Here is a 26,378-nt window from a genome sequence, read left to right as displayed (position 1 = left end):
GCAATTGGTCAATTTATTCATGAGATATAGCAAATTAAATCATACATGGAAAGATATTTTCCTTAACAAATCCTTACAAAGGGTAAAAAGCACCCCATAAACTCGGGCCCAATTATGAAAAATTGACCAGGAGTTAGTTTGGGGACCGACCATCTCTTAAACTAGGATAGTTGAGGATTCCAAAACTGTATAGTTTATCCTGTATAATCTTGGGTTAAGCAGGATGCCATTTTTCAGGTTTGGCTCCGAGACTAATAGGCCTATTGTTTAGAACAATAGACCTTTTCATAAATAACGTCACGAACATCACTTGCCTCGTTTTGAAATTATTGTCATGGTGATTAACTCCCAGCGGATTTTATTAAAACTACTTTCTATTCATAAAATAATCGTTTAATGTCTCAAGAGATATAATCGCCATGGTAATTGTTTGAATACGAGGCAAGTGATGTTCGTGACGTAATTTATGAAAAGGTCTATTGAAAAATAAGAATATTGCTCAGCCAAAGTACACCATTCTTATAAAAAAAGCTGCCTTGAAATTGTATTACACATAACTTAGTCCTTTGCAAAAGCTTTCTGGAACTACTTCAGAGGGCAATTAAGAACTCAAGGGTGCATAAGTTGCATAATTTGATTAAGTATTAATCTTATTGTTCCTAATGGTACTACTAATTTACCTTATAATTACTTCCGATAGTTTCCAGTTCCAAAGATAACCGCTCTCCCTCACAGGAGCCCAACTAGTCATTTCAGCCGAAATGAAGTTTGACGGTTACAAATTTTTAGAGGGAGCACACTGCGACGGAGAGCACTGAAATTTTGCACAGATACCCTTGAGAATAAATTCTATTGGCTCCCAATAGTTTCCAGTTCCAATAATAACGGCTCTCCCCCCACAGGAACCCAACTTGTCATTTCGGCCAAAATGAGGTTTGACGGTTACAAATTTTTAGAGGGAGCACACTGCGACGGTGAGCGCTGAGATTTTGCACATACACCCTTGAGAATAAACTCTATTGGCTTCCAATAGTTTCCAGTTCCAAAAATAATCGCTCTTCCCGACAGGAGCCCAACTTGTCATTTCGGCCGAAATGAGGTTTGACGGTTACAAATTTTTAGAGGGAACACACTGCAACGGAGAGCATTGAAATTTTGCACAGACACCCTTGAGAATAAACTCTATTGGCTTCCAATAGTTTCCAGTTCCAAAAATAACCACTCTCCCCCACAGGAGCTCAACTTGTCATTTCGGCCGAAACGAAACAAGGTTTGACGGTTACAAATTTTTAGAGAGAGCACACTGCGACGAAGAGCGCTGAAATGTTTCACAGATACCCTTGAGAATAAACTCTATTGGCTTCCAATAGTTTCCAGTTCCAATAATAGCCCTCCCCCCCAGGAGCCCAACTTGTCATTTCGGCCAATATGATATGAGGTTTGACGGTTACAAATTTTTAGAGGAAGCACACTGCAACGAAGAGTGTTGAAATTTTGCACAGACACCCTTGAGAATAAGCTCTATTGGCTTCCAATAGTTTCCAGTTCCAAAAATAACCTCTCTCCCCCACAGGAGCCCAACTTGTAATTTCGGCTGAAATGAGGTTTGACGGTTACAAATTTTTAGAGGGAGCACACTGCGACAGAGAGCACTGAAATTTTGCACAGATACCCTTGAGAATAAACTCTATTGGCTCCCAATAGTTTCCAGTTCCAATAATAACGGCTCTCCCCCCACAGGAGCCCAACTTGTCATTTCGGCCGAAATGAGGTTTGACGGTTACAAATTTTTAGAGGGAGCACACTGCGACGGTGAGCGCTGAGATTTTGCACATATAACCTTGAGAATAAACTCTATTGGCTCCCAATAGTTTCCAGTTCCAATAATAGCCCTCCCCCCAGGAGCCCAACTTGTCATTTCGGCCGATATGATATGAGGTTTGACGGTTACAAATTTTTAGAAGAAGCACACTGCAACGAAGAGTGTTGAAATTTTTCACAGACACCCCTTGAGAATAAGCTCTATTGGCTTCCAATAGTTTCCAGTTCCAAAAATAACCACTCTCCCCCACAGGAGCCCAACTTGTAATTTCGGCTGAAATGAGGTTTGACGGTTACAAATTTTTAGAGGGAGCACACTGCGACAGAGAGCACTGAAATTTTGCACAGATACCCTTGAGAATAAATTCTATTGGCTCCCAATAGTTTCCAGTTCCAATAATAACGGCTCTCCCCCCACAGGAGCCCAACTTGTCATTTCGGCCGAAATGAGGTTTGACGGTTACAAATTTTTAGAGGGAGCACACTGCGACGGTGAGCGCTGAGATTTTGCACATATAACCTTGAGAATAAACTCTATTGGCTTCCAATAGTTTCCAGTTCCAATAATAACCGCTCTCGCACACTGGAGCCAAGCTTATGTCATTTCGGCCGAAATGAGGTTTGACGGTTACAAATTTTTAGGGGGAGCACACTGCGAAGGAGAGCGCTGAAATTTTGCACAGATACCCTTTAGAAAAAACTCTATTGGCTTCCAATAGTTTCCGATTCCAAAAGTCGTCACAAAAACTTCAAAAACGCAAATTTGAGAAAATCAAACGAATATCATCAAATGTCAAACGTAGAATATAAAACCAACTTCAACTTATTCTTTGAATCACCCCAAGGAAAGGTTGTCCAAATCATTCCTTGGAAAAAAGCTCAAATTAAACTGTCGAGTATCATAGTTGCAAACCGTCCCGAATAAAACCATAACTTATCTACTCTAGAAGTATCGAGCACACGTTTTTTATCTGCCATTTTGTTTTTTGAATAGCACGCTTGGATTGACTTTGTTGTGGAGCAACATGGATATTTGAATGCTGTGGTGGAGCAAGAGCGCGTGAATACGTGAATTGAGATATCAGCGTGAACGTGAAAACTAGAACAGTGCTCACATCACTGGATAACGACCGCCTTAAATTTGATGAAGAATTCATCGGTTTAGACAATGATCCACTTCCACACTCTCGTTTGCGTGATTTAACTTGAAAATATGGATATTTTTTATAAGCGTTGCACTTATAAGCATATCTAGGCTCAGATATTACCGTGTTTCCGGGCGAGGGGTCTGGGACTAGCAAACTTTTTTGGAGGGAAAAAAATTAAAGCGAGCGCCGACTCTTTGTTTTGATTTGAAATTTTTTTGAGAAAGAATTGCTGACACTCAAAGTTCAGAAAATGGTCAAATGGAGCTGTGGTTCTGCACTATGTTGTAATACATACCAGACAAAAACTGAGGGACTTACCAAATATCGACTACCTAGAAAAGAATCAGTGCAGAGAGTCTATGCGAAAGTTTTCAAAACATCGGGATGGAACTGGGAGAATGGTTTCATTTGCTCTGCACATTGGAAGGATGGTAAACGTTTATCATCATCGCACTTACCAGAAATAATTGTTCCACCAAAACAAATGGATTTGATAAGGGTAAAATTTGAACGTGCTGAAAAACTTTATAGATCTTTAAAAACACCAAATGAAAAAATCTCCAATCAATACAAGCAAGCTAAGTTGAGATTAACAACAGCCATATCTGCCAGCTCACAACCACCACCACCACTCGCTACCCCTCGAAGAAAGCTGATTCGTAAGCCATCTGACCCTTAAAGAAAAAACCCCTCATCACCATCCAAAGCAGAATATCGTAAACAATGCTTGACTCTTACAGAACAGTTGAAGCAAGCCCAAGAAAAAATATCGAAACTTGAGACAGAACTTGTCAAAAAAGAAAACCTCCTGAAAGAAGAAAGAAAAAAAAACATTAAAAATTTATCAACTATTTACGACCTACAAGCTACTGAAATAAATTATGAAACTCTTACGTTAACACAGCCAAATGAAAAAGCTATTGAATATTTATGCGATATCGATCTTGAAAAATTTAACTTGATTTTCAGTTGCATCCAACCTTACACACACCTTATACCTTATCCTGACAATCGCAAAGTAACTAAATTTTCCCTTGAGACTCAACTCCTTGTCACCTTAACAATTTGTCGTCACGGAATGGATAAAAAATTAATGGCTTTTATTCTTAATTCTTCTCCTTCAACTGTAAGCAGAATATTCAATGCCTGGGTTATATTTCTCTCAACTGTTTTCAACAGAATCGATTTGACGCCAAGTCATGGGTTTTTGTTAAAAATGATGCCTGAAGCTTTTGTCAAAACAGGACATGGTACTACAGATTTGATTATTGATGCAACAGAATTTAAGTTTCAGCAGCCTCAAATTATGAACTTAGCAGCTTAATGTTTTTCCAATTATAAAACACGACAACAGGCAAGGTTTTGGTTGGAATTGCTCCACACGGTATGGGTTTAATTTTCAGTGATGTTTATCCAGGCTCAATCTCAGATTTATCAATTACTGAGAAAACAGGGATTTTGCATTTTGTTGAAGAGGGTCATGAGGTTATGAGTGACAAAGGATTTGCCATTCAAGACTTATGTTCTATCAAAGGAATTTATTTAAATCGACCGAAACAAAAAGAAAACGACCAATTTGAACAGTCAGATATTAAAACTAATTTTGACATTGCTTCAACTAGAATCCATGTCGAAAGATTTATTGGGCGTGTTCGTGATTGGACTATTTTGAATAATACTTGGCCTTTAACGAAAATGGATATACTTTGCCCAACTTGGCAAACACTTTGCCTATGAAAAATATCTTAGTTTGCGTATTTTCAAAGGAAAAATTATTCTGAATGTCTATTTTGTTTGAAGAATATTTCGGTTTGCGTATTTTCAAAGGAAAAATTATTCTGAATGCCTATTTTGTTTAAAAAATATCTCAGTTTGCGTATTTTCAAAGGAAAAATAATTCTAAAAGTCTTTTTTGTTTGAAGAGTATCTCAGTTTGCGTATTTTCAAAGGAAAAATTATTCTGAATGCCTATTTTGTTTGAAAAATATCTCAGTTTGCGTAGTTTCAAAGGAAAAAATAATTCTAAAAGACTATTTTGATTGAAGAATATCTCAATTTGCGTATTTTCAAAGGAAAAATTATTCTAAAAAGCCTGTTTTGTTTGAAAAATATATTAGTTTGCGTATTTTCAAAGGAAAAAGTTCTAAACTTATTCTTTTGAACAATTCAATAGATTAAAAAAAAATCTTTCAAATACACTTTTTTTATAAGAACAATTTTATAAAAACAATTGAGGCCTGCTAACAAATCATGTCATTTCCAGAGGCCAACAAAAAGAAATATTAAAGGATTTTTTTTAGGTACTAAAATTTTAACATATCCATTTCATCAATAAATTCTACCATCGAAATTCGTTTAACTTGTGCTTTTATATATGTTCTTAATGGTTTCAATGTATCAAAATCAAGTGTATTGCCAATAAGTTTCTTTCCAAGATTTACCAAACATTTTGTTTCACCATAGTCCCACCTGGTGAGAACAACATTTTTATGAACAGCCTCACAAACTGATTTAACAATTTCAATAATCAAACTATTTCTTTGGATCAAGAAAAAATTAGCATTTTTCTTTTCTGGTAAATAAGACATCAAGACACAATTGTGTGCATTAGTGCAATCCATCTGCAACTGACACTGGAGATAATAATGGGGGTAGTCTGAAAGTTCCATTATTGGAGTTAACGATCGGGCAGCACGAGTTTTGATTTCGATTAAAATCCCAGAAGGACCTAAAGCATCAGGGCTACAACCAAAAAGTGTGTTAAATGGATGTTTGAAAAATCCACATTTAACAGTAGAGCATTTTGCAGTTTTTTCGAAAAAATTCAAAGCTTCCTCTTCATAAAAGCAACCACGTTTTATGTTATGAATATTTGANAATCACTGCTCCTACCAGTATGGATTTCGTGTAACTAACGCCTGGCGCATTGGCGTAAGGGTACTTACAAAGATTGTTTGATTTTCAGTTGGCGTATAGTAATAATTCCAGCTCAGCGTGAATGACTCCATAATCCATCGATTTTTAGCTTCCATTTGGCTAAATTTGCTTTCGCTCGCTTGCGCTCACGTCAATTTATTAATTATGTTGGCGCATGCGCCTCTTTTCCCATCTTGCACCCTTATTGAAAAATTGAATGTTGGTACAAAAGAAATTTTGCTTGGCGTGAGGCTTGCTGCACGGAAAAATATCTTTGGCGCAAGATTTCGTGGAATCCATACTGGGCTCCGGAAGCGCCGGAAGAGCTCGGGAACTTTCTGGAGAGAAAAATAGTATTTTTTGAGCTGCTCCGGAAAACTTCGGAAGTTTCTGGAGCGCCAATAGGGTCCTTTAGAGTAAAAATAAATAATAGTCCTCATTCGTCATTAGGCCTAAAAGGCAAGGCAGTCAGGCCAGGGCCTCCTTGGTCTTTTTTAATATTTACTGTAGGATCGTCTAATATCGACATGCGTCTTCTAATATAATTTTGATACCGGATTTGTAAAATTCTCAAAACAAACCTTGAATGAAATTCTTGGTATCATTCTTATCGAAAAAGTCCATCCATCAAACTAGATGTAGAAGTTCAGTAAACATTGCAATTCTTTCAATAAAAAAAAACAGCCAAATTATATAAGCAGTTTCACACAACACACAAAACGCATGCAAACTTCCTCGTAACTTTCTCGTGTCCATCATTAAAATTTTACAACTTTATCACGCTTCAAGTCACGTGATAAAAATAATTTGCGCGCTTAGTCAACCTGGTTTCCCCGTCCGTATTGTTTATTGCAAGCACGCGCTCTAGGTGCTAAGAGGCCGCGTTAAACTTTCTAGGCCCCCCGCACCTAGCACGCCCGGTCCCTTTTCAAATTCAAAAGGAAACCGGGTTCTTTAATTATTTTCGGTTCACGGTAAAAAGGTCTACTAAAAAAATTCCTTGCATGCAAAATGTTGTTGTGATTTGGGCATCTTCGTTGAAAGCATGCTAATTAGTTTTTTAGTGATTACTACATCGTTAAAGTTTTCTTTTCAAATATAAGTAATTAACACTTCACTTTTCTCATATTATATTAACAATCTGTGACGTGATAGGGAGAGTACAATTTAGTGATTGATTGATAACGTTGGTATGTATTTGTTTATGTTTGATTTTTTATTTCGAAGACCAGCCTACAGCTATGTCGATATTAGATGATCCTACGGTAGTTTGGATAGAATAAAAACATACCTGATCAACACAACCAAACCTTCTGTCTTGCGTTTACTCTTTCCTTCCCAATAACTTTCGTTTTTGCTTAAATGTAGGTTTTAAAATCCACAACTAATGAACCTCTTATAGCTTTATCCAAATAAATATGGTTGAAAACCTTCTGTCAGGTTTCATTCCGTACGTTTTTTATCCACGTGGTGAAGCGGTTCCCCTGATTTCCCGATATTCAAAAATTGGAACTTTCCCGTGGGCGCGATTGGGCGTTTATATTTTTTGTGAAAATTTACCGTATTTTAATGCTAATATAATCTAGATAGGAAAGAAATATTAAATTTGATTCTTTTTTTGTTCGTATTTCTAAATTTCACGATAAAAAGAATTATTTACAAATTATTTTCTTTAACAGGCGTTGAATCGACATTGACATATTTAATGATGTCATAATCAATGCCGTGCATATTTTGTCAGCGCCGTGCATATTATGTCAACATCCTTTTCATTTGGATAAATACCACTAAAATATACGAGAGAAGTAAACATAAATTTATCACCCGCGAGCACGGCTTAGCTAAGCACACCTCTCTTATTCATTATCTAAGAATTGGAACGGGCAAAGATTACCGCGCGGGCTGATAGCGGACAAAGGTTATTTGAAGATATTTTCAGTTATAATCAAAGGTCGAACAAACTAAACATAGAAAGGGGGTATTTTTTAGTGCTCCATACGATGATAGCCTAGATATCTAAGCCAGTTTTCAGTCACTTGCTATAAAATATGAAAGTTAAGTTGTGACTGAAATACTGGCTTAGGAGCAGTAGAACTCGGTGCTTATCAACTGACAACAACGACAGTTCAAAATTCGCGCGAACAGTGACGTAATTACACATAATTTGTAAAATTTGTATAATTTATTCGGCCGAAAGTTTGAAAGTTTTTTTATGAACAACAGCCTAGAAATATTTCATCACACACAAGAATAAAAACATAACATATTGTTTTGAAGAAAAAAAAACACAATTTGATTGGACACATTAAAAAAAGTGCTGCTCTTTGATTGGTTAATTTCAACTCCAAACAATAAAACCAAAATTCTTTTATTTGATTACGAAAAAAACAAACACTTCATCGGTTTGTTTTTTCTCTCTTCGCTATTGAAAAGTAATACATTTGTTTTATTTGTGACCCGAGAAGAAGAGTGTGTGTGTAGAATGGAAAATTGTGTTTCTTATTTTTCTGAAAAAAGACTTCTGAGAGAAAAAACGCTCTTTTGGAGTGAAATATGTTGTGATTTGTTTTGAATGTAAATTCTACAAAAATATTACAAAACAAACCAAAATACACCCAAATATAATATAAAAATTATTACGAAAAAATCTTTGCTTCAATATATCGAATCTTCATTATATATAGGATCTGCGACAATTATTGTCTTTAAAAAATTGTTTTTCAAAAACATTTTGTTAACCCAAAAACTATATTGCAGCAAAAACCATTAATGTCATCATCAAATAAATTTTTTTATCGTTCAACAAACACACATGAAGCTGGAACATTATTCCCTAGCCTGGGAATCCAAGCTGATAGTTTATGTAATTGTACATACATAGTACAAATAACGGTTGGCTCTTTCATCTATTAAATTTGACACACAACAGTCGACATTGGGATTCAGTCATGACCAAATAACGGAATTCATTCTGAAAAAGACACATGATAGCTCGAACACTTCTCTCCAAAATCAGGTTTTCAGTTTGTCAGTCATTTGGCCCATTTGGTCTCGTTTCTCCATTGGCATTGATGAAAATATTTAATTTGCTCCAAGTGTGTTTGTAGTCGAAGATCTCAGCACTCCATTATCACAAAACTCAAAGTCAAAGCACCAAAAGTTAAATTCAGCTTCAGAAAAACAAAAACTTTTTTCACAAACCAGTTTTCCCTTCTCTTGTTTTTTTCGAAAATAATTAAAAAATCAACAACTTACGAAAAGTTTCGGCTTTTATACCACGTGACCGCCTCTGACCAATTAGAAGCCACAAAAAAACGACGTTCAGATTCTGAACGTCTACTGTTCTCAAGCCAGTTATTCAGCGCTAACTTAAATTTCACGGATATAAAAAAATCAAGCACCGAGAACGCTATATCACCTTTATACAGAATCACGCGCTGTAATATCTGGCTTGATTAATCAGGCTANATACGATGATTGGTATTTTTTTTGAATTCTATGTTTAGATTTTTTTACCCAGCCCTGTTGCTATGTACTTGCGCCCTGTTGCTAAGACCTTCGCTTGAAATCGAAAGTGAAACCAAAATAATTTAGCGCACACTGCCGATCACGTAATATCGATAAAGTGAAAGGAGGTCTTGACTGAAAGGAGATGGTAAAATTTTGAAAAATATTCTAATTATTGGGGCGTTGCAGTATAATAGACCTAACTCTTCATACAAAAATTACTGTCAACTGCTCTAACTTGGGACGATTGGCTATTTTCAATTTGTTCAATCATTTCCGATTTGTTCAATTATTTCTATTACTTTTCGATTACCTTCGATCATATTGAATACCTTTGATTGTATTGAGTACTTTCCAGCCTTCGATTTTATCAAATATGTTTCCTGTAGCAGCGCCTCAAAATAATCTGAAACCATATTTACTTCGGCCAATTAAGACACGTGATTCACACGCGAGAACCACTTTCGTCTTCTACGACCAATCAGAATGCGTGATATGAGTTACTTGAGGAAACCCAGAGTGAAAGGCACACAAAATGGCAGGGAAAAAGGTTGGGAAATAGCGGGGCTTCTTTTTGTGTTTGGTTTGGTTTGGTCAGTTTTTTTGTTTTTTCTTAAAGATATATCATACCGTGAAGTCGGGTAACTTGCATCAGTGGAGGCTAACATGCATAGCCCTCAAATGACTGACCAATCAAAGCAGCAAAATTTCAAAACAAATGAACTATGCAGCTCCGGTCGCAGCTCTACTCTACCATTTTTGTTTCGATTTAACTTTGTATTTTAAGGACAAGCCAGGTTCAGTGAGGTTCGGTGAATTGGTGGCCAAATTGCCGTCCCATAATTTGTCAGATAGTCCCATATTAGAGCAGTTGAGGGTACGGGAAACACATATTTGTACCCTATGCTGCACGCAAGCACTTAAGCTAAAGTCTCGCAAAAGGACAAAAATCAGTTTTTTGAAGTTTGCAAAAAAACGCCACTTAGAAGATCAAACAAATCCAGTATGTGAATAGAGCAGTAAAAAATGCAACTTGTCTATTTTTCTTAGGCCTAATTGATTGTTTAGTTCAAGTCCTAGAAGCTTTAAAATATGGGTCAGTCGGTCGGTAGTTAAAATTGTATCGAGTAATAAGACAACAAATTACTTTTTCCAATATAGGTTTCATGGCAACCAGGGCAAACCGTTTTGTAGATCAAATTAGATTTGCTGATATTTTGGAGTTAGATCCTTTGAAGGAGAGAGCATAGTGATTTTCTTCGTGTTATTTTTGATAATAAACATGACATTGGGTTTAGGGCAACCACAGAGTTTGTTAACCAGGTCATCAACAAGTTGTTTACCACGAATTCCGAGATAAGGAACTTTAATTTACAACTTAACGTCATCAGAAACATCATCTGTATCAGTTTTTGATTTCGGTTGCTCAGAAGTAGATTTTTGTACTTTTTACAAAATGAGTACAGTCAGGTACAGTAACTAAAGTTTAGGTTAGAAAAAAATTTAAACTTGATTTCTTTAAATAACTGTTAAAAGGTTCTGGTGTTATGTTTTCACAAATTAAAGTACTAGGCTTTAAAATTTTGGGCAACAAAGGGATATCCTATAGACTAGCCCAATTGGCTACACTGTTTTTTAGACCAACCCATTGTAAGGCGAATCCTCTCTGAGCTACCCAGCCAGGATGTTTCATTAATTTGTAATCAGATCAATTGATACTGAAAGTTATTTTGTTTTGAGTGCTCTATTGACAGATCAAGATGCTGAGAATTTTCCTTGAGGAATACAGGATTCATTCGTTTCCCTTTAGGAATACAAGGCTCATCCATTTTCCTTGAGGAATACAGGGTTCATGGAATTTTTCAAATAATTTTAATTCAAACGAGTAACATTAGAACAGGTTTATAGTGAATAGTGAATCTATTGAAAGCTACCAATGTTTAAGAAATATAGCCTTATTCTAAAAAGTAACTTCCAAACAAATGGACCAACATGAAAGCATTTACAGGGTTGTATCCCTGGAAAGGAGGGACGTTTTACTACTTGAAAGTTCACAAGATGATTTCATTTCTTATTAAAACTTTTTTCTAATTGACTAACTTCTCAAAGAACCCAGATAGTCATATTTGTAGAAGTCCTTAATAATTAACTCCAATAATATTGTAATTAAATCAACAGCTTAAGGTCTCGTTTATTTAAAAAAGCATTAGTTCTTCAAATCTATTCAAGCACTTGCTTCACTTATAGGAAGGATAAAACAATAAAACGCCTTTCGATTGGTTCGATAAACAACTATTCAAATGTAGGATTTTTAGATTCTATCCTATTTTTAGAGTCTATACATCCTTATGATTTTCAAGGCCTTCCAAACTATGATATACGGTTGTTAAAGCCAATATCAACTTTTGAATGTCAAATGCTGGCAACCATTGCATTTGGAAGCAGTTTACTCAAGAAGTAAGTAAGTTAGTCAGTAAGCTCAAGATATTTTTTGATTTTTACAACTTTGATTATATTCTAAGTCTCAGAAAAATTAAAAGCAGCTCAGTCCATAGGGTTGCATCATTGGATAAAGTGCTCAAAACTCTTTGTAACAAGGAATGTATAACCAGATGTTATGATAAATGGAATCTAAGTACAAGAATATCCTTTCAAAAATATTGATTTTTACAAGGAGAAATTGACTTTTTTTTCTTTTTTTTTCTTTTTTTTTCTTTTTTTTTTTTTTTAACATTATTATTTCCTTGATCTCCAAAAATATTGGTTCTTCTTACAAGAAAAGTGTTATATAATGTATTTGCTGTGTGTATAAAATATATAAATAACTAACAACTCGAACAGATACGGTAAGAAGGACTCATCGGGAGGAATAAGGAAAACTAAGTGAAGCTCGGAATCAGAATACTGAGATATGGCGTTTGGAAGTTTGTTCGATTAGTAATAATTAAACTGGATAACGGCTTGTTCGTAAGATAGTCGTCCTAGATAAATTATGGCAGACAGTAATAAATAAATAAACTATTCTTAGATAAATAATATCTCGTAAATATATAATGATTTTATATAGGCCGAGGACTAGGCATAGAAACAAGATTGTGAGAAGTGTGAAAAACTATTATAGTTAATTCGATGAGGCGTTTGAGTTGAGGAATGTCATACGTCGCTAATAGAATTAATAGAATTAAAACTTTTAGCAGTTTTAGGCGGTTTTCCGAAAAAAGGGGTCTCCGGTAGCCGCCCAAGGGTAAGAGATATGGAAAAACGGATTTCAAATTCGGAATCACGTGAAAAATTAATTTAAAAAATATGGTTAAACTCAAAAAGTGTAATTTTGGACCCCCCTCCTACTCAGAGCCTCCTGCAACTAAACCCAATAAGATAGAAATATAATTTATTTCCAGACAGGTTTTTGCTACAAATTTTTTTCTTTTCATTAGACACTCAGCGTCGTCTTTTCTTTACTCTTACTTTAAATTATCTATTCTTTTTTATTCCTAGAAAACAAACGAACAAGCAAACATACACTCAAGAATGGCTTCAACAAACAAAGAACCGTTACCCACAGATGAGAGAATGGTACAACATTCATCCATCGATAGTCGAAACAATTCCTTTGATTCTCTCTACCCTGATGGCGATGATCATGGTCTGATGGCATCAATCGAAAGTCATGGCTCGTTATGGAGGCAATATTCCCTTATCAACAAGAAATACCAAGACAATATCAAGTCACAAGATCTATGTTTCTGTTGCGACAGTGATTCTTTTCGCCATGGAACTTTGAAAACATTATTTCTGCTTGTGGTTGCATTTGGATTAAGTTGCTCTTTTTTTGCTTTGAGATTATCTGTTTTCTCAACTCAAAGTGTAACTCTTACAGGAGGTGATCAAAAACTGGTTCCCATCTCCACTTATTTCAATAAAGGTCTTAAACTAAAGGAGAGTTGTAATCAGGTCACCCAGGAAGGCAGCAAATTATATTTGTTACCAGAATCACCACAAATATCAGCAGAACGTAAAATTTACACCGAAGCTGTACAATTTCTCATGCCATCTTGGTCTTATCAATATTGGGGCTTTAGACTCTTGAAAGGAACAGAGCTGACTATTTCCATATGTGCTGATCTTCACTTACAGTTTTATCTCATTAAAGGTGAAAGAAAGCTGAAATCATGGAAAGAAACGACTCTTTTCAACGATTATGACTTCCAAAGCAATATACGTCCAAAGGAAAGTTGCTCTAAGAAGGAAAACCTTAAAAGTCACTCAGTACAAGTTCATGAAAGTAATATTTTCTATATTTTGTTCTCGAGTTCAGTAGGCTGGCGTTTTTTCACTGAAGTCACTACCGTCTTGCAATTCAACCGAACAGTATATGATACGTCACAAAGCTATTATTCTTGCTTACTATCAAATAGTTCTTGCATTGGAGAACTTCATTATGGTTCAGAGAACATTGCTTTAGTTGAAACAGAACTAGACATCAATCATCCAACGACTTCATTCAAGAATTACAAAATCTCTTACGAACCTTTACCGAGAAACGAATTCTATTTTAAATTGTTTGGTTTTGTATATTTGACTGTTGTCTTAGCAACCGTACTGTACTCTGTATGGCGCTTTTGTGTCACAATCCACGGGAAAGGTCGGAAAGAGCCAGGAACAAGTGAAGAGCGTAAACCACTGCTCAAAAACACGAAACCGCACTCATACTCGTTGAGGAGTCACCCAGGCGGTAAAGATCAATGGCTCGTTGTCAATCGCTCAAGTGGAGAATCAAACGACTTACGTATAGACGAGCGAGAAACATCGTCCGTTCTTGAAGAATCTGTTTCGCCGTCACGTCATCGTCGTATTACGACGACGTCAAATTATTCGACATACAGCAACGAATCTGAACAGTCGTTATTTATGAACAGACGAGGTACGAACAATGCTGATATGATGCGTGCTATGCAACAAAACATGGAACAACAGCAGCTCTTGGATTCTGTCATGACGTCTGCAGGTGTCAGTGCTATTTGATTTACTTCTAATCTAACGAATTATCAAAATGCGTAATGTTAAGATTACCGCCCTAATCGCACGATGGGTTATTTTTTCTCTTTTGGCGCCTTCAAAGAGAGCAATTAATCGTTAATTGCATTAAGAGAGCAATTAATCGTTAATCACACTCTTCAACGAGGTGCCAATGTTTACAAAATAGAGTTTAATGTTCTTTCTTTCGTTTTTTTGACTTTTTTGAAAGTTTTCGTTCTAATATTTGTGTGGTCACAAGCAATTTGAAGTACAAATAAAATGTAACGTTCTCGGACGTTCCATAGCGTTCATGGAACGTTCCAGATCGTGCTTAATCGTTCTCAAACGTTTCAGAACATTCAGTAACGCTTAAGAACGTTGGAACGTTCATGAACGCTCTCGAACGATCATACACGCTTTTTTTTTATAAGAATACCTTTTATAAGAATATCAGGGTGAAAATTGGCCAAATCGTAAGAATACCCTAAGAATACCCTCCAGGGTGAGTTTTAGTCAATTGATAAGAATAAGACTGTCATTTTTCAGAAAATGGTAAAACAAAAGTGATCTTTGTTACACAACTGAACATCAAACGATTTTTATAACATATACAGCACTGAAACAAACACATGCCAGAACGAGAGAGTTGAGATTTTTCACTGTGACTTTTAAAACACGAAGGACTTTGATAATAAAACCACCCGTTATATTTGTTTTGGCAGTGCTGCAAATGAGGATTCAGTTAAATATGCAGCTGATATTTTTTTTAGAATTACTCACATAAGCTGTCCAGGAAAGAAATTTTTCTCTGAAATAATAAGAATACGTTAAGAATATTTCACCCTCAATTTTGGTAATTTCTTAAGAATACTTGACCCTCAGTCAAAGTACACTATTCTTATAAAAAAAAAAGCGTGTATGCGTCAAAAGGTTGATAATGAACTCGATAAGAACGTTCTTGAACTTTTTAGAATGTCCCTAAACGTTCCAAGACATTCCTACACTAGTAAATAATAGGGAACGCTTAGGAACGTTCAGGAACGTTCAATAACGTTCCATATCGTTCGTTTTACTGGAACGTATCATTTTATTTGTATTTAAAGTTGTTTATGATGACAATTTTTGTGCGATAATGATAACCGGTTGTCATGGAGATTCGTATTTATACCACCTTCACACGTCATTACATGTTACTTTAGGCGTACAAACTTTCGCGAGCAGAAACTTTCGCGAGGACGAAAAGTCGCGAAATTCACGACATTTACTTTCGCGAATTTAACGGAAAAATATTTTTCGCGAGCATAAACTTTCGCGAATCAAGACGTAAAATTGAGAATTTTCACATGAAAAAATGGCTTTAGAGGGACAAATATATCTTGGATTGGCTTTAAACATTTGTCTTTTGACTTATTAGTCTTTTAGCAGGCTAAAAAGTGCCATAAAGGTTACATTTTATTCAAAGTTTGAAGTTTTACAGATTTTCTATTTTGTGAAGAAATTTTCGCGACCATAAACTTTCGCGAATGGCCCTTCCTAGAAATTTTAAAGACATTTACTTTCGCGAAAAGGGCCAAAATTCGCGAAAATCGCGAAAGTTACTGCTCGCGAAAGTTTGTACGCCTAAAGTAGTTACGGAATCAACCAATAGAACGAATTCGTTTTGAGTTGGTACGAATGATTGTAAAAGGTATTTCTGTATAGGGAGCATATCTATAAGGTTTGCGACCAATGAAGTAAAACCCGAAGGACTAGAATCGAATCTTTAACCTTTCTCAGGCAAGAAAAAGTGAAGCCTTAAAATATGCGCCGTATTTTTGACGACGGATTGAATCTAGCGATTCCTTTATTTTCGAATGATATCTTTTTTCAAATTTAGGTGTAAATTTTAGTTTCAATCTGTCATTTCTGTAAAAACCAGGTGGACCGCGCTAGGCCGCGCAACTTTGGTAGGATTTGGTAGGCTTCAAATCCTACCAAGGCGATTCGATTCTAGCTTTTCGGGCTTATACTTCATTGTTTGCGACTCAGACTTGGAGTGTATCAACCGTACACATGAAATGTGAACCTCTGTGAACCAAATATGAAATTTATAATGTTGCCGTAAGTAAGGAAGAAAAGACACTTTTTTTATTTTTTGTTACTGTTAAATTTTTTAAACCATAACTTTATATTGGAATATTTTGCTAGATTTTTAGCGCTCAATTTTTTGGAGTAATATTTTCTAAACAGTGTGTATCTTATTTTCTAATTACATACCTATAATAGATAAATTTTTAAAGTTAATTTATTCAAGAATCGTGACAAACTAATCAAACTGTTTACACATTTTTAGCACCACTATGTCCGCTGTTCCAAGTGTAAAAGCTTGGGGACACGAGAAGTTTTTTTTGCACATGCTCCATCCCACAACCTGAAACGCTTTCTCTTGTCTCCACCCCGTTTTTCTTTCTACCAATAAAAGTGAAATCTCACTTTTGTCCCTGGGACAATGGAGCAAAATCAATTCGAGTCAAATTGGCTCCATTGTCCCAGGGACAATAAATCAGCGTGTCTTTTGGGTGAAAGAAAGAACTCGAGTAACTTTAATGCATGTCCCAAAAACGCATTAATTTTTCCGCCCCAGTTCCAGTCCCTAAACCATAACAAACTATACATTTTTGGAAGCGTATTTGGATGTAGAATGCCGTATTCGGTGTAACTTAAATTCTTTCTCAGCAGAATTTGAGTTTTTTTAAGCAAATGTGATTATGACGTCATAATTTTAAAAAGTTGAATATCTCAAGAACTAATAATCAAAGCTTTATGAGATTTGGACCAATGATAGAACTCATCATAGAAATGATCCTTCGCCTGGGCCAAACCAACAGTTTAGTAGGCTGTCGAAACTAGTCCATAAAGGGAAGAGGGAGTCACGCCCTACATGTAAATTTCACATTTATCGTTTCGTAGCCGTTTATATCACCTCTTGAATGTTTTATTGAAGAAAATGGCTAATTTCTCTTGCTTTTTATCGCCCTTTGCTATTATTGTTCGACAAAACTTTTTTTTTTATGTTTGATTTACTGATTTGAAATGTTCTTTTCTATAAAAGAACTGTTTTGTTTGAAAAGAATTCAATTCATAATTAAATACGATCGTTAAATACATTCGATTCAAACAAAAGAAAAGAAAAAACAGGATCGGCCAAAGCTGGGCAGAAATTAAAATTACTAAATGTAGATGGGCCTTAAATTTCAAAACAAAGGCTGAATAAAGTCTAAACCATGCTCTATTCGATCTGTCAATCAAAACAAACTTATCGAGAACAAAACATTGCTTGCGAAATCGAAAGTGTGCAAATGGCGCGAATCCAATAGAACAAATTTGTGGAGCAAGAGACTAAAAGTCATAATTTTAAAACACAAAAAAAGCGAAAACGAAAGTGATGACACACAGACACAAAAGCACCCTATTAATACGTACGTTTATGTGGTTGTACTCCACTGCATGGTTTATCAGGTTCATCTATGATTACGTCATCATCATGAATCAAGGGGAATCGATCTTCCACGTGTGGGAAATGTCGCAAGAGCTGAAAAGAGAATGAATGGTTCATACAATGCAGCAATGTAATGTCTTTCAGACCAGTTTTCAACCATAATTTTATAAAAGTATCTAAAGTCATTGCAGTATTGCATATCTTGAATTCATAGCCACCCCTGTCAAAGAGGTTTATAGCAGCAGCATACATTTTCAGTGTGACCAGTATAGACAGATTTTTTACAATCAAATAAAATAAAAGCTGAACCCTCTCTTCAAAAGCGAAAATACACTTTTCAGACTTGACCCCCCTGTTCGCTTTTGCTCGATTTTCGGCCGACCCCCCCCCTTAACCTCTCGGCAACGAACATATTTTTTTTGCATGTCCCCTTATTGAAAACATACAAGAGAGGTTTTACTTGGCACTTACCATCACATGAAATTTATGTGAATTATCATGATGATCGGCGCTGACATACAGTGACACTTCACCACCATCAATCTGCATGAAACCATTTCCAAGATGGAGAGAAGGATGTGTACCACCTAAATGTAGACTCTCCCTTTTCGAATTATCAAATAAATCAACCATAGCTTCCATCATTTTGGAAAAATTCTTTGGATACCCTTCAACTGACATGTCAACTTTGGCTCGTATTTTTGTTTTTTCGCAAACTTCAAGTTTAGTGGTGATGACAGCTTCTGACATTTTTCCTTTTTCGTTGAACATTTTTTGTTTACAAATACGTCTGTTTGTTGCGTTAAGTGTTTTGCAGTCAGCTAGTAAAGGAAACCAAGAAGTGGAGATTAGACCCTAAAGCGATATCCTTTTCCAATAAAACCATGGCGTTCTAAATTCAAGGCCTAGCAAGCGTGCTTTGACGTCAAAATCTTGTGGACCTAATTAATGATGTCATTGCAGTGTTGACGTCAATTTGTTTACAAAAAATCTAACGTTCACACCCATTTTTGACGTCGTGCAAGAAAAACAACACCGAAAAAATGGGTAGAAAATGCATTGTGCGTGGCTGCAAATCTAATTATAACAAAAGTAAAGCGTCGCAAAATGAATTTAGAACGCCATGAATAAAACCCAATGTGTAGGAGTGGCTAGAAACACCATAGTTAGATCTTAATCATTTGTAGGAAGTGGACTTAAATTATTTTCTCTATCAAACAAACTTGAGTTTTGACACTATCCATTTAGCTATAACAAAAATAATTCCACCTGTCGCACGCACGATATCCGGAGGGTTTTGATGTTGATTCAACCCTACTCTTGTCTCCCGAAGAGACGTCTCCCCCCGCTAATTGTTAAGAGAAAAAAATTCCAACCCCCCCCCCGCTCTTATTAAGACCCACCTGTCCGAATAAATTCCGAATATTTCATTACAGTGTAGATAGACCTTAAATTTGTTGAAATTTTCTTTTTGCTAATATTGTTTCTTATTTTTACGTGTTCATTTGCTAAAGTTTCTTTTTTGTTGTTGAAATTGATATCAGTTAAAAAAAATTCTGTCTTCAAAATTACCCCTCCTCCCTCTTATTCCATCCCCGCCCCCCGCTTATTAGAATTTAGAAAATTTTCCTACCCCCCTGCTTATTCGGACCCCCCCCCCCGTCTATTCGGGAGACAAGCGTGTAGATAGCTGTAGAGTCTTTCCTGATTAATTATCGAGGCCTATGACAGGGTTTGATACAATGGTTTGATTCTCAAAATAAAACCTCAAGGTTGCATTCTGTTGTTTTATTTTCATTCATCAGAAATTTTCTTCCTGAGAGCCTCTTAATAGACAGAAAGGAACAAAATTTCTTTGGCTCGTGTTCCTCGTGGCTCTATTCTGTGACCCCTTTCGATTCATAATAAGGACCTCCCCAAAAGGTTGTTGTCTTCTTAGATAGAAATTCTTGCTTCATGTTCTTTCTTATTCTAGACCACTTTCATTTGATGTTCTATTGATAGTGTATAGTATAATTTGGATAAAAAGTATTTCACTTACACAATGGGCAAAGCATGCCATAGATGGTGAAATAAGAATCATCAATGACGGTATAATTTCTTCCTGCGTGAATACTCTTACAAACATGTTGAACTTGAATGTGTTGCTTTTCATGGTTTTTCATGTGACTGTGGAATTGTGTGACGCGTAGCCCACAATGACTGCCAAGCAATCCGTCTAGAAGAAAGACAAAGAGATCAATGATTGAGTTTAATTTATTTGATGAATACCAATCTCAACTTCCAGTGCTCAAAATGATTAGGTTATTTAGAATCCTCTTTAACTTCATAACATATACAGGATAAATCACTAGGTTCCTGTTATTTTATAACAGATACAATAAGAACAAGCTAGATGCTGAATGGACCTACCTGATGATGAAAGTTAGATAGCAATGAGAGGAGAAAAAAAATCAGTCAGAAAATATATCGTTTAGCGAAAATGCATAACGCAATAAATTCATCATTGATTATTGATGGGGGGAGAGGGAAGGGTTGTAGGGAAAAATTAATAAAAGTTTCTGGTCGCAAAATCAGTTTTATTGACAATTGAATCATGCTTGATGGTGAGCATTGTTATCAATAATGTTTTTGTGTGAAGAACATAGAAATACAAGGAAAACATATAATGAAAATCCTCAAAGACGGCGATTTCCGGCATTTTCAACCGGAAAAAATTTTTTCTCAAAAATCGAACTCGGCCATGTTTTGAGCATTGCAAATACGCATCTTTCTGCAAAAAATCAGAAAAAGCTAAAGATGAAAATTTGAGAAAATGTAAAAAAAAACGGTTTTCCGGCATATTTCTGGCATTTTCGGCCGGGAAAAAATATTTTTCGAAAATCGGGCTCCGTCACATTTAGGTATTGTCATTTTGCATCAGTGTGCAAATTTCATAAAAATATAAAGTACAGCTCGAGAAATTCAATGTTCCGGCGATTTTTAAATAGTTCCAGCTTCAAAAATCAATTTTATTGAAAATTGATACATAACAAGTCAAACATGATAATCTTAGTTCTTACGTGTGATTTGCAAGTCTTCATCAAACTTCTCAGAAGTAAAGGTATGTATTGAGGCTTCTTTTGAGTCCAGCATAGAGATGACTTTAAACTGTAAGGAATGTCACATATATTCAGCACGGTCATATACAAAGCTTCAGACTTTTTGTAGCACATTGTAGAGAAATCACCATGTCTCATAGATTTGGTGCACTGATCTGCTTTTATAACCCTGGATCATTTCTAAGGTCATCTAAAATTGAAAGAACCAAAGCAACTTTGAATGAATGTTTTTCAGTGTTCAAAATTTTGGTTATTCGAGGATATGTATATGTGTTCATTGGGTGACCCACACAAGCTTTGGGCAGTTTTTCAGCATCTTGAGGCTGGAGAAATATCTTGAAGTGCTTGGAAATTTAATAGTCAAAAAAGAAGATAGCCCGGCTTATAACTTAAGGTTTTATTTCAAGTTTATCTCGTTTCTTAAAACCCAAGCTCTAAGCAAGTACTTTTGGATTGACTGGTATTTCATGTCACCTGGTACTTGTGGTAAAAGCAAAGATCAGAGCTTGCTACTCCAGGTTCAGCCTCAAAACACAAAAAAATAATTATCAAACTTTTGATTCCCTCCATACCATACATTATTTGAAAATTAGAGCCAGACAAATCTCAAAAGTATTGTAGCACAAGAAAAAACTATAATTTGCAAAGTTTCATCTGTGTTTCCAAAAATTCCAACTTAGGACAATGGCTATTTCTTACACGAACCTGAAGAGGATGCAATATGCCTTTTACACTTAGCTTTATCCATCATCCAGTGAACTTCTAACAGACTTCCAGGTAGGTAGTCGATGACCTGATGGGTTGTAGTGTTCAACACCACTGGCTTTATCTGTCAAAATAAAAGGAAGTAATGAATACATGTCTTTCTTTTTGCTATGTTATTCTTCATTCTGAATGCTGAGCAACATGGTTAAAAATATGATTTAGTAAAGCCATTGAGGACCTTATCATTATTGGGAATGGTTGTAAACAAGGGAGATGATGGCCTCTGTGCTTAGAAATTTGGTTCTTTGAGCACTCAGACTTTGTCAAGGAGCAAGCTCTGCTACTCCGCTCACCACAGGCGATTATCACTCAGTTTATTCTGAGCCTTCTGACGACCAGTCCATGCTTGCTTACCCAAGTTGCAAGTTGCGCTGATGAATCCTGGGAAGGACAATACATGCGTCTGCTAATAGATATCATGTGCTTTCCCCCAGCAAACAAAAGTATTCCAATAAAATTTCATTATTTAGAAAAAAACACACATTCAAGAAGCATCTTTACATAGCCATTCTAAAGCCCATGAGGTCTCACTGTAAAATGAGAGGAAAATCCAATAATTTTCTTTTTTTTCTTACAAAAACACAAAACACGAAATATATATTCGTAACGAATATATATAAGGATAAGTAGTATTTCTGTAATATAAGAGATTTCTTTTTGTTTAACTTACATTTATACGATAAAGATGATCTGAATGATCGGTACGTTGGTTAATTGTCATGACAACTCCAAAGCCATTGTCTATAATAAATGATGGTAGACAGATTTTGCAATAATTTCATCGCTAGAATAAAACGCTGTAATTTAGGCCAATAAAGATCAGGGATCAGATTTTAAGGAGAAAAAGGCCCAATGGTGAACATTATAGAGAATGAATGAGATGTGTTCATGTCTTAAAGGGATATATACCTCAGTATGTCCTGTGTCACCACTCAAGTGTCCTGTCTAATTCAATTTCATTTTAGTCACTACACTTAATTTATTCAACTACAGTCATGATAATTCATCAAGTTCCTTGGAAACAAAACTGTGCATCATACATTTCATTGTTAAAGTTAAAAGTACTGCTGGCTTATCTTAAACTTGAAGTTGAAGGGGAGAGTATCTTAAAAAGACATTTTTGCGGGAACTTATTTGGCGGATTTGGTCGAAATCTGCCAAATTAAGTTCCGCCAAATTAATTTATTCCGTCAAATTTTCCACAAAATTAAATGCTCTATTATCCCCAAATGTTGCATTTCAGTCTTAAAAAAAGGTTTTCCTTTTTATTGGCATTTTTTGGACAAAAATGTCCTTCATCCGCCAAATAAATTCCCGGTTTAAAACCGCCAAATTAAATTCCCTCTGAAAAATTTTCAGATGTCGCCAATTAAACTCCCGCCAAAATTTCTTCCTTTAAGGTATTCTTGGACACCCAGTAGAATTTTATGCAGCAAAAAGTAAATAGTAAAAAGGGAGTATTTATGATAATATAATGTTGTTGTTTTTTTAACTTACCAATATTTATTGGTTTTGGGTTAGTTGATACATCATCAAAGTGAATGAATATATTTTGCTCGATCTTTAATATTGTAAGTGCTAAAGATTTGCCTGTTTTGCAAGGTTTTCCAGAGATAATAAAAGTCGTTCCATTGTAAACCGATATCGAATCATAAGGTCCTAAGTCTAGTTGTTTTTCTGGTTCTATTATCTGCCAAAGTGTATCAATACCATTCATAACTGTAAACAGAAAAAAAATCACAAGAAATAGATAGAATAAGAAAATCAAAGTATTCACATTTTTAAAAAGTCAGTTTGTATAGTTTGACGTTTTGTGAACAAAAAAGTACAGCTGAACTGAACTGAAAAGTGTCGATCAATATTTTATCTATCTCTATTTTGGAGAAAATACCCAATCTAAGCAGTGTTATTTTTGAAACACAGAAGCAAGATTACACTCTTAGATTCTTGTTTTCTTTTTAAACAATGGATATAAAAATCAACTCACACTGAAAAATGGCAACAATTACAAAACACCAAATCATAATTCTTGGTGTATTGTTATAATCTTTTTTGTGCTAAAAAAAACAGAGCAGTGTTGACAAATTTTCAGATACCTAATGAAGATATGTTATCAAATGTGCTGAAATTATTTTCAATTCAAATTGATATTATCTATATACCTAATGATGGTAATAATTTCAAGCCACAATTTTTTTTAAGTCAGCCAATAAAAACTCATCCATCGTTAGAAAAACCGCTATAAAATAAAATGAAACAATTGATTTTGACGGTATGCCTCTTGGGAATATCATGCTAACAACGTCAAAACTTTGACAAAAGTCTCTGTTGTTCTACTCTTCTCAGGTATTTTATCTTTATCATAACAAAGATAACAGAGGCAAAATCATCGTCAGCTTGCCAAAACTCCGACCAAATTTTCTAAATTTTGACTCAAAAGTATGGAAAAATTTTAGAGAGTGTGGGATTCAAATTATGATGTTCTTATGAACAGACTCTAAACTTTGGCATACTATTTTTTTCAAGTCATAAAAAAATATATTGGAGTGACAAAAGTATACACGCAGTTGAAATTCTGCATTTCAGAGTTGAAAATGTTAATAAAATATATTGCAAACTTGTGAAAGAATTTGAGAATAATTATTTTGTGAATTAGGAGTAATGTTAAGCTCTCAGTCCTTTTACCTAAATAATTCAAAGAAATGAAGTTTTGAAATACAGGCGGCAACGAAGCTCGCTTCAAAGAGACAATAAAAGATAGATGTCCAGTCTTTTATATGTTCATGATAATATCAATAATAGGTAGGCAGCTTGGGAAAAACTGTGTGTTTCCATTTTGAGAAATGATGCCTAAGTCATCGATGACGCAAGCAATCGACAAAAGAAAAAAGTTAAAAGTGGGAAAAAAATAATTGTTCGCTAATCTCAGCCAATCTTGGGGTTTTGCTAAACTCAAAATTAAGCTAGTAGGTTGCATGATCTTTCATATATGATATATATGTCTATGAGAAGAAATAAGGATTTCTGTCCAACTATATTCCCTTAGGATATTTGGGTGGCAGTGCAGCATAAAAACCCCCCAGATTGGTGAACATGAAGAAAAAAAGAAAAACTAAAAATTCACCCCCTAGAAAATATTTAGATTGTTTTTTTTGTTCATCGCATTTTACAGGCCATATTTTAGAAATACAATCAGCATACAAAGGCCCCCTTTTCTGTTTTACAAGAAGGAGGGGCATCGAATATTGAATGGCTTGACTCCAATATTTTGCTATCCAATCACCGAGATATATAATTGTTTTATTAATTGTGCAATCAAAAAATTGTGCTGTGTGATTGCTTTAAAGAATTATCCAATCAAATGAAGGTAAAGCGCTTTCATCCAATCAGAAAGGATTCTTTGAGAAAAACAACGCTTGCATCAAATTCCTGCTTTCGTTTGAGAACTAAAGATAAGAAAGAATTCAAACCTTAGTCCTTACTTGCACAGGCTGCAAATAAGCGTCGGTCATCGGTCAATGTCCGACTGAAAAGCCATTTGACCGACTGAAAATCTTTTGTGTCGGTCATGATGTCCGAATGAAAAAGGAATAAACCATTAACTTGAGAGTTGAAAGAGTTGAAAATAAATCTCTTACACCCCTGTCTCTTACTTAGCCTATTCCTTTAATACTCGCTTCCTTTGTAGCTTTCAGGGTGTTTTCTAGGTTAACTTTTCTTAACTCGACTTCCTTTCTGTGTTACTTTCTTTGTTTTCTAAGATCACTTTTATCAACCCGCTTTCTTTGTAACTTTTAAGGGTGCTTTCTAAAATCACTTTAATCGACTTGCTTTCTTCGTAACTTTCAAGACTTCTAAGAGTGTTCTAAGATCACTTTTTATCAACCCGCTTTCTTTGTAACTTTTAAGGGTGTTTCTAAAATTACTTTTGTCAACTTGCTTTCTTCGTAACCTTCTTGTTTCTAAGATCACTTTTATCAATTTGTTTTCTTCGTAACTTTCAAGGGTGCTTAAAAATTCACTTTAATCAATTCGCTTTCTTCGTAACTTCCAAGGGTGTTTCTAAGATCACTTTTATCGAATCAATTTCTCTGTTACAGTAACAAACTGTTCCAAAGTAACCTTTATTTTACCTACTCGCTTTCTGCGTAACTTTCAAGACTGCATCATTTTAGAAAAAAATATACACTGAATGACCGACAGAATTTGATTTCTGTCTGACATGATGTCCGATTGACTAAAGATATTTATTTGCAGCCCTGCTTGCATCTAAGGCACCGAAAAAGCAATTAGCGCGTTGCAGCGAAAATATATTCAATTCAATTCATGTTTAGCCTAGCCTAATTGTCAGCTGTCAGGGGGCTTGAAAAGAATGTGAGAGATTATTTATATAAAAAACAAAACACACGGTTTTTCCTAAGCTGGCAGGTTTTTGGGAAGGTGAAAATTCAAATTTTGTGGCCCAAACTTGGCCCCGGACATTTATTTGGGCCCGGGGACATTTGTTAAAGAAAGGATGATCAAGGATGATTTATAACAATGGTGATCAAGTATTCTACATGCGTGAAGGTTCAAAGAAATGGCTTGGCCCAGCCAAAGAACCAGACGTTTCCAAAGAAGGTT

At 35.4% G+C, this 26,378-nt stretch overlaps 2 protein-coding genes across 2 annotated transcripts; both read right to left on the bottom strand.

Annotated features, from left to right (window-relative positions):
* Positions 1-17,862: 17,862 nt before the first annotated feature.
* On the bottom strand, positions 17,863-21,151 carry LOC136816034 (uncharacterized). Its single transcript, XM_067072465.1, has 4 exons — positions 20,952-21,151; positions 19,931-20,107; positions 18,361-18,710; positions 17,863-17,982 (listed from the first exon to the last, which is right to left on the bottom strand). Exons 1-4 carry the CDS (start codon positions 21,022-21,024, stop codon positions 17,863-17,865), a joined length of 720 nt encoding a protein of 239 aa, XP_066928566.1. The 5' UTR covers positions 21,025-21,151.
* On the bottom strand, positions 21,152-23,812 carry LOC136816033 (uncharacterized). Its single transcript, XM_067072464.1, has 5 exons — positions 23,743-23,812; positions 23,253-23,474; positions 22,426-22,496; positions 21,696-21,819; positions 21,152-21,180 (listed from the first exon to the last, which is right to left on the bottom strand). Exons 1-5 carry the CDS (start codon positions 23,777-23,779, stop codon positions 21,152-21,154), a joined length of 483 nt encoding a protein of 160 aa, XP_066928565.1. The 5' UTR covers positions 23,780-23,812.
* Positions 23,813-26,378: the final 2,566 nt, after the last annotated feature.

The sequence above is a fragment of the Clytia hemisphaerica genome, unplaced genomic scaffold, assembly GCF_902728285.1.
Source record: "Clytia hemisphaerica strain Z4C2 unplaced genomic scaffold, Clytia hemisphaerica genome assembly, whole genome shotgun sequence".
In the NCBI taxonomy this organism is placed as follows: domain Eukaryota; kingdom Metazoa; phylum Cnidaria; class Hydrozoa; order Leptothecata; family Clytiidae; genus Clytia; species Clytia hemisphaerica.
This window is presented reverse-complemented; position numbering and strand designations above follow the sequence as displayed.

Coding starts and splice junctions, on each gene's coding strand:
- LOC136816034 (XM_067072465.1), bottom strand. CDS start 21,024: ATGCTGGACTCAAAAGAAGCCTCAATACATACCTTTACTTCTGAGAAG. Junction 20,108..20,951: donor TGAAGACTTGCAAATCACAC/GTAAGAACTAAG, acceptor TCTTTCTTCTAG/ACGGATTGCTTGGCAGTCAT. Junction 18,711..19,930: donor TGGCATGCTTTGCCCATTGT/GTAAGTGAAATA, acceptor TTCCTTTACTAG/CTGACTGCAAAACACTTAAC.
- LOC136816033 (XM_067072464.1), bottom strand. CDS start 23,779: ATGATTTGGTGTTTTGTAATTGTTGCCATTTTTCAGT. Junction 23,475..23,742: donor AATTGTTGCCATTTTTCAGT/GTGAGTTGATTT, acceptor TTCTGTTTACAG/TTATGAATGGTATTGATACA. Junction 21,820..22,425: donor ATCATCTTTATCGTATAAAT/GTAAGTTAAACA, acceptor TTATTTTGACAG/ATAAAGCCAGTGGTGTTGAA.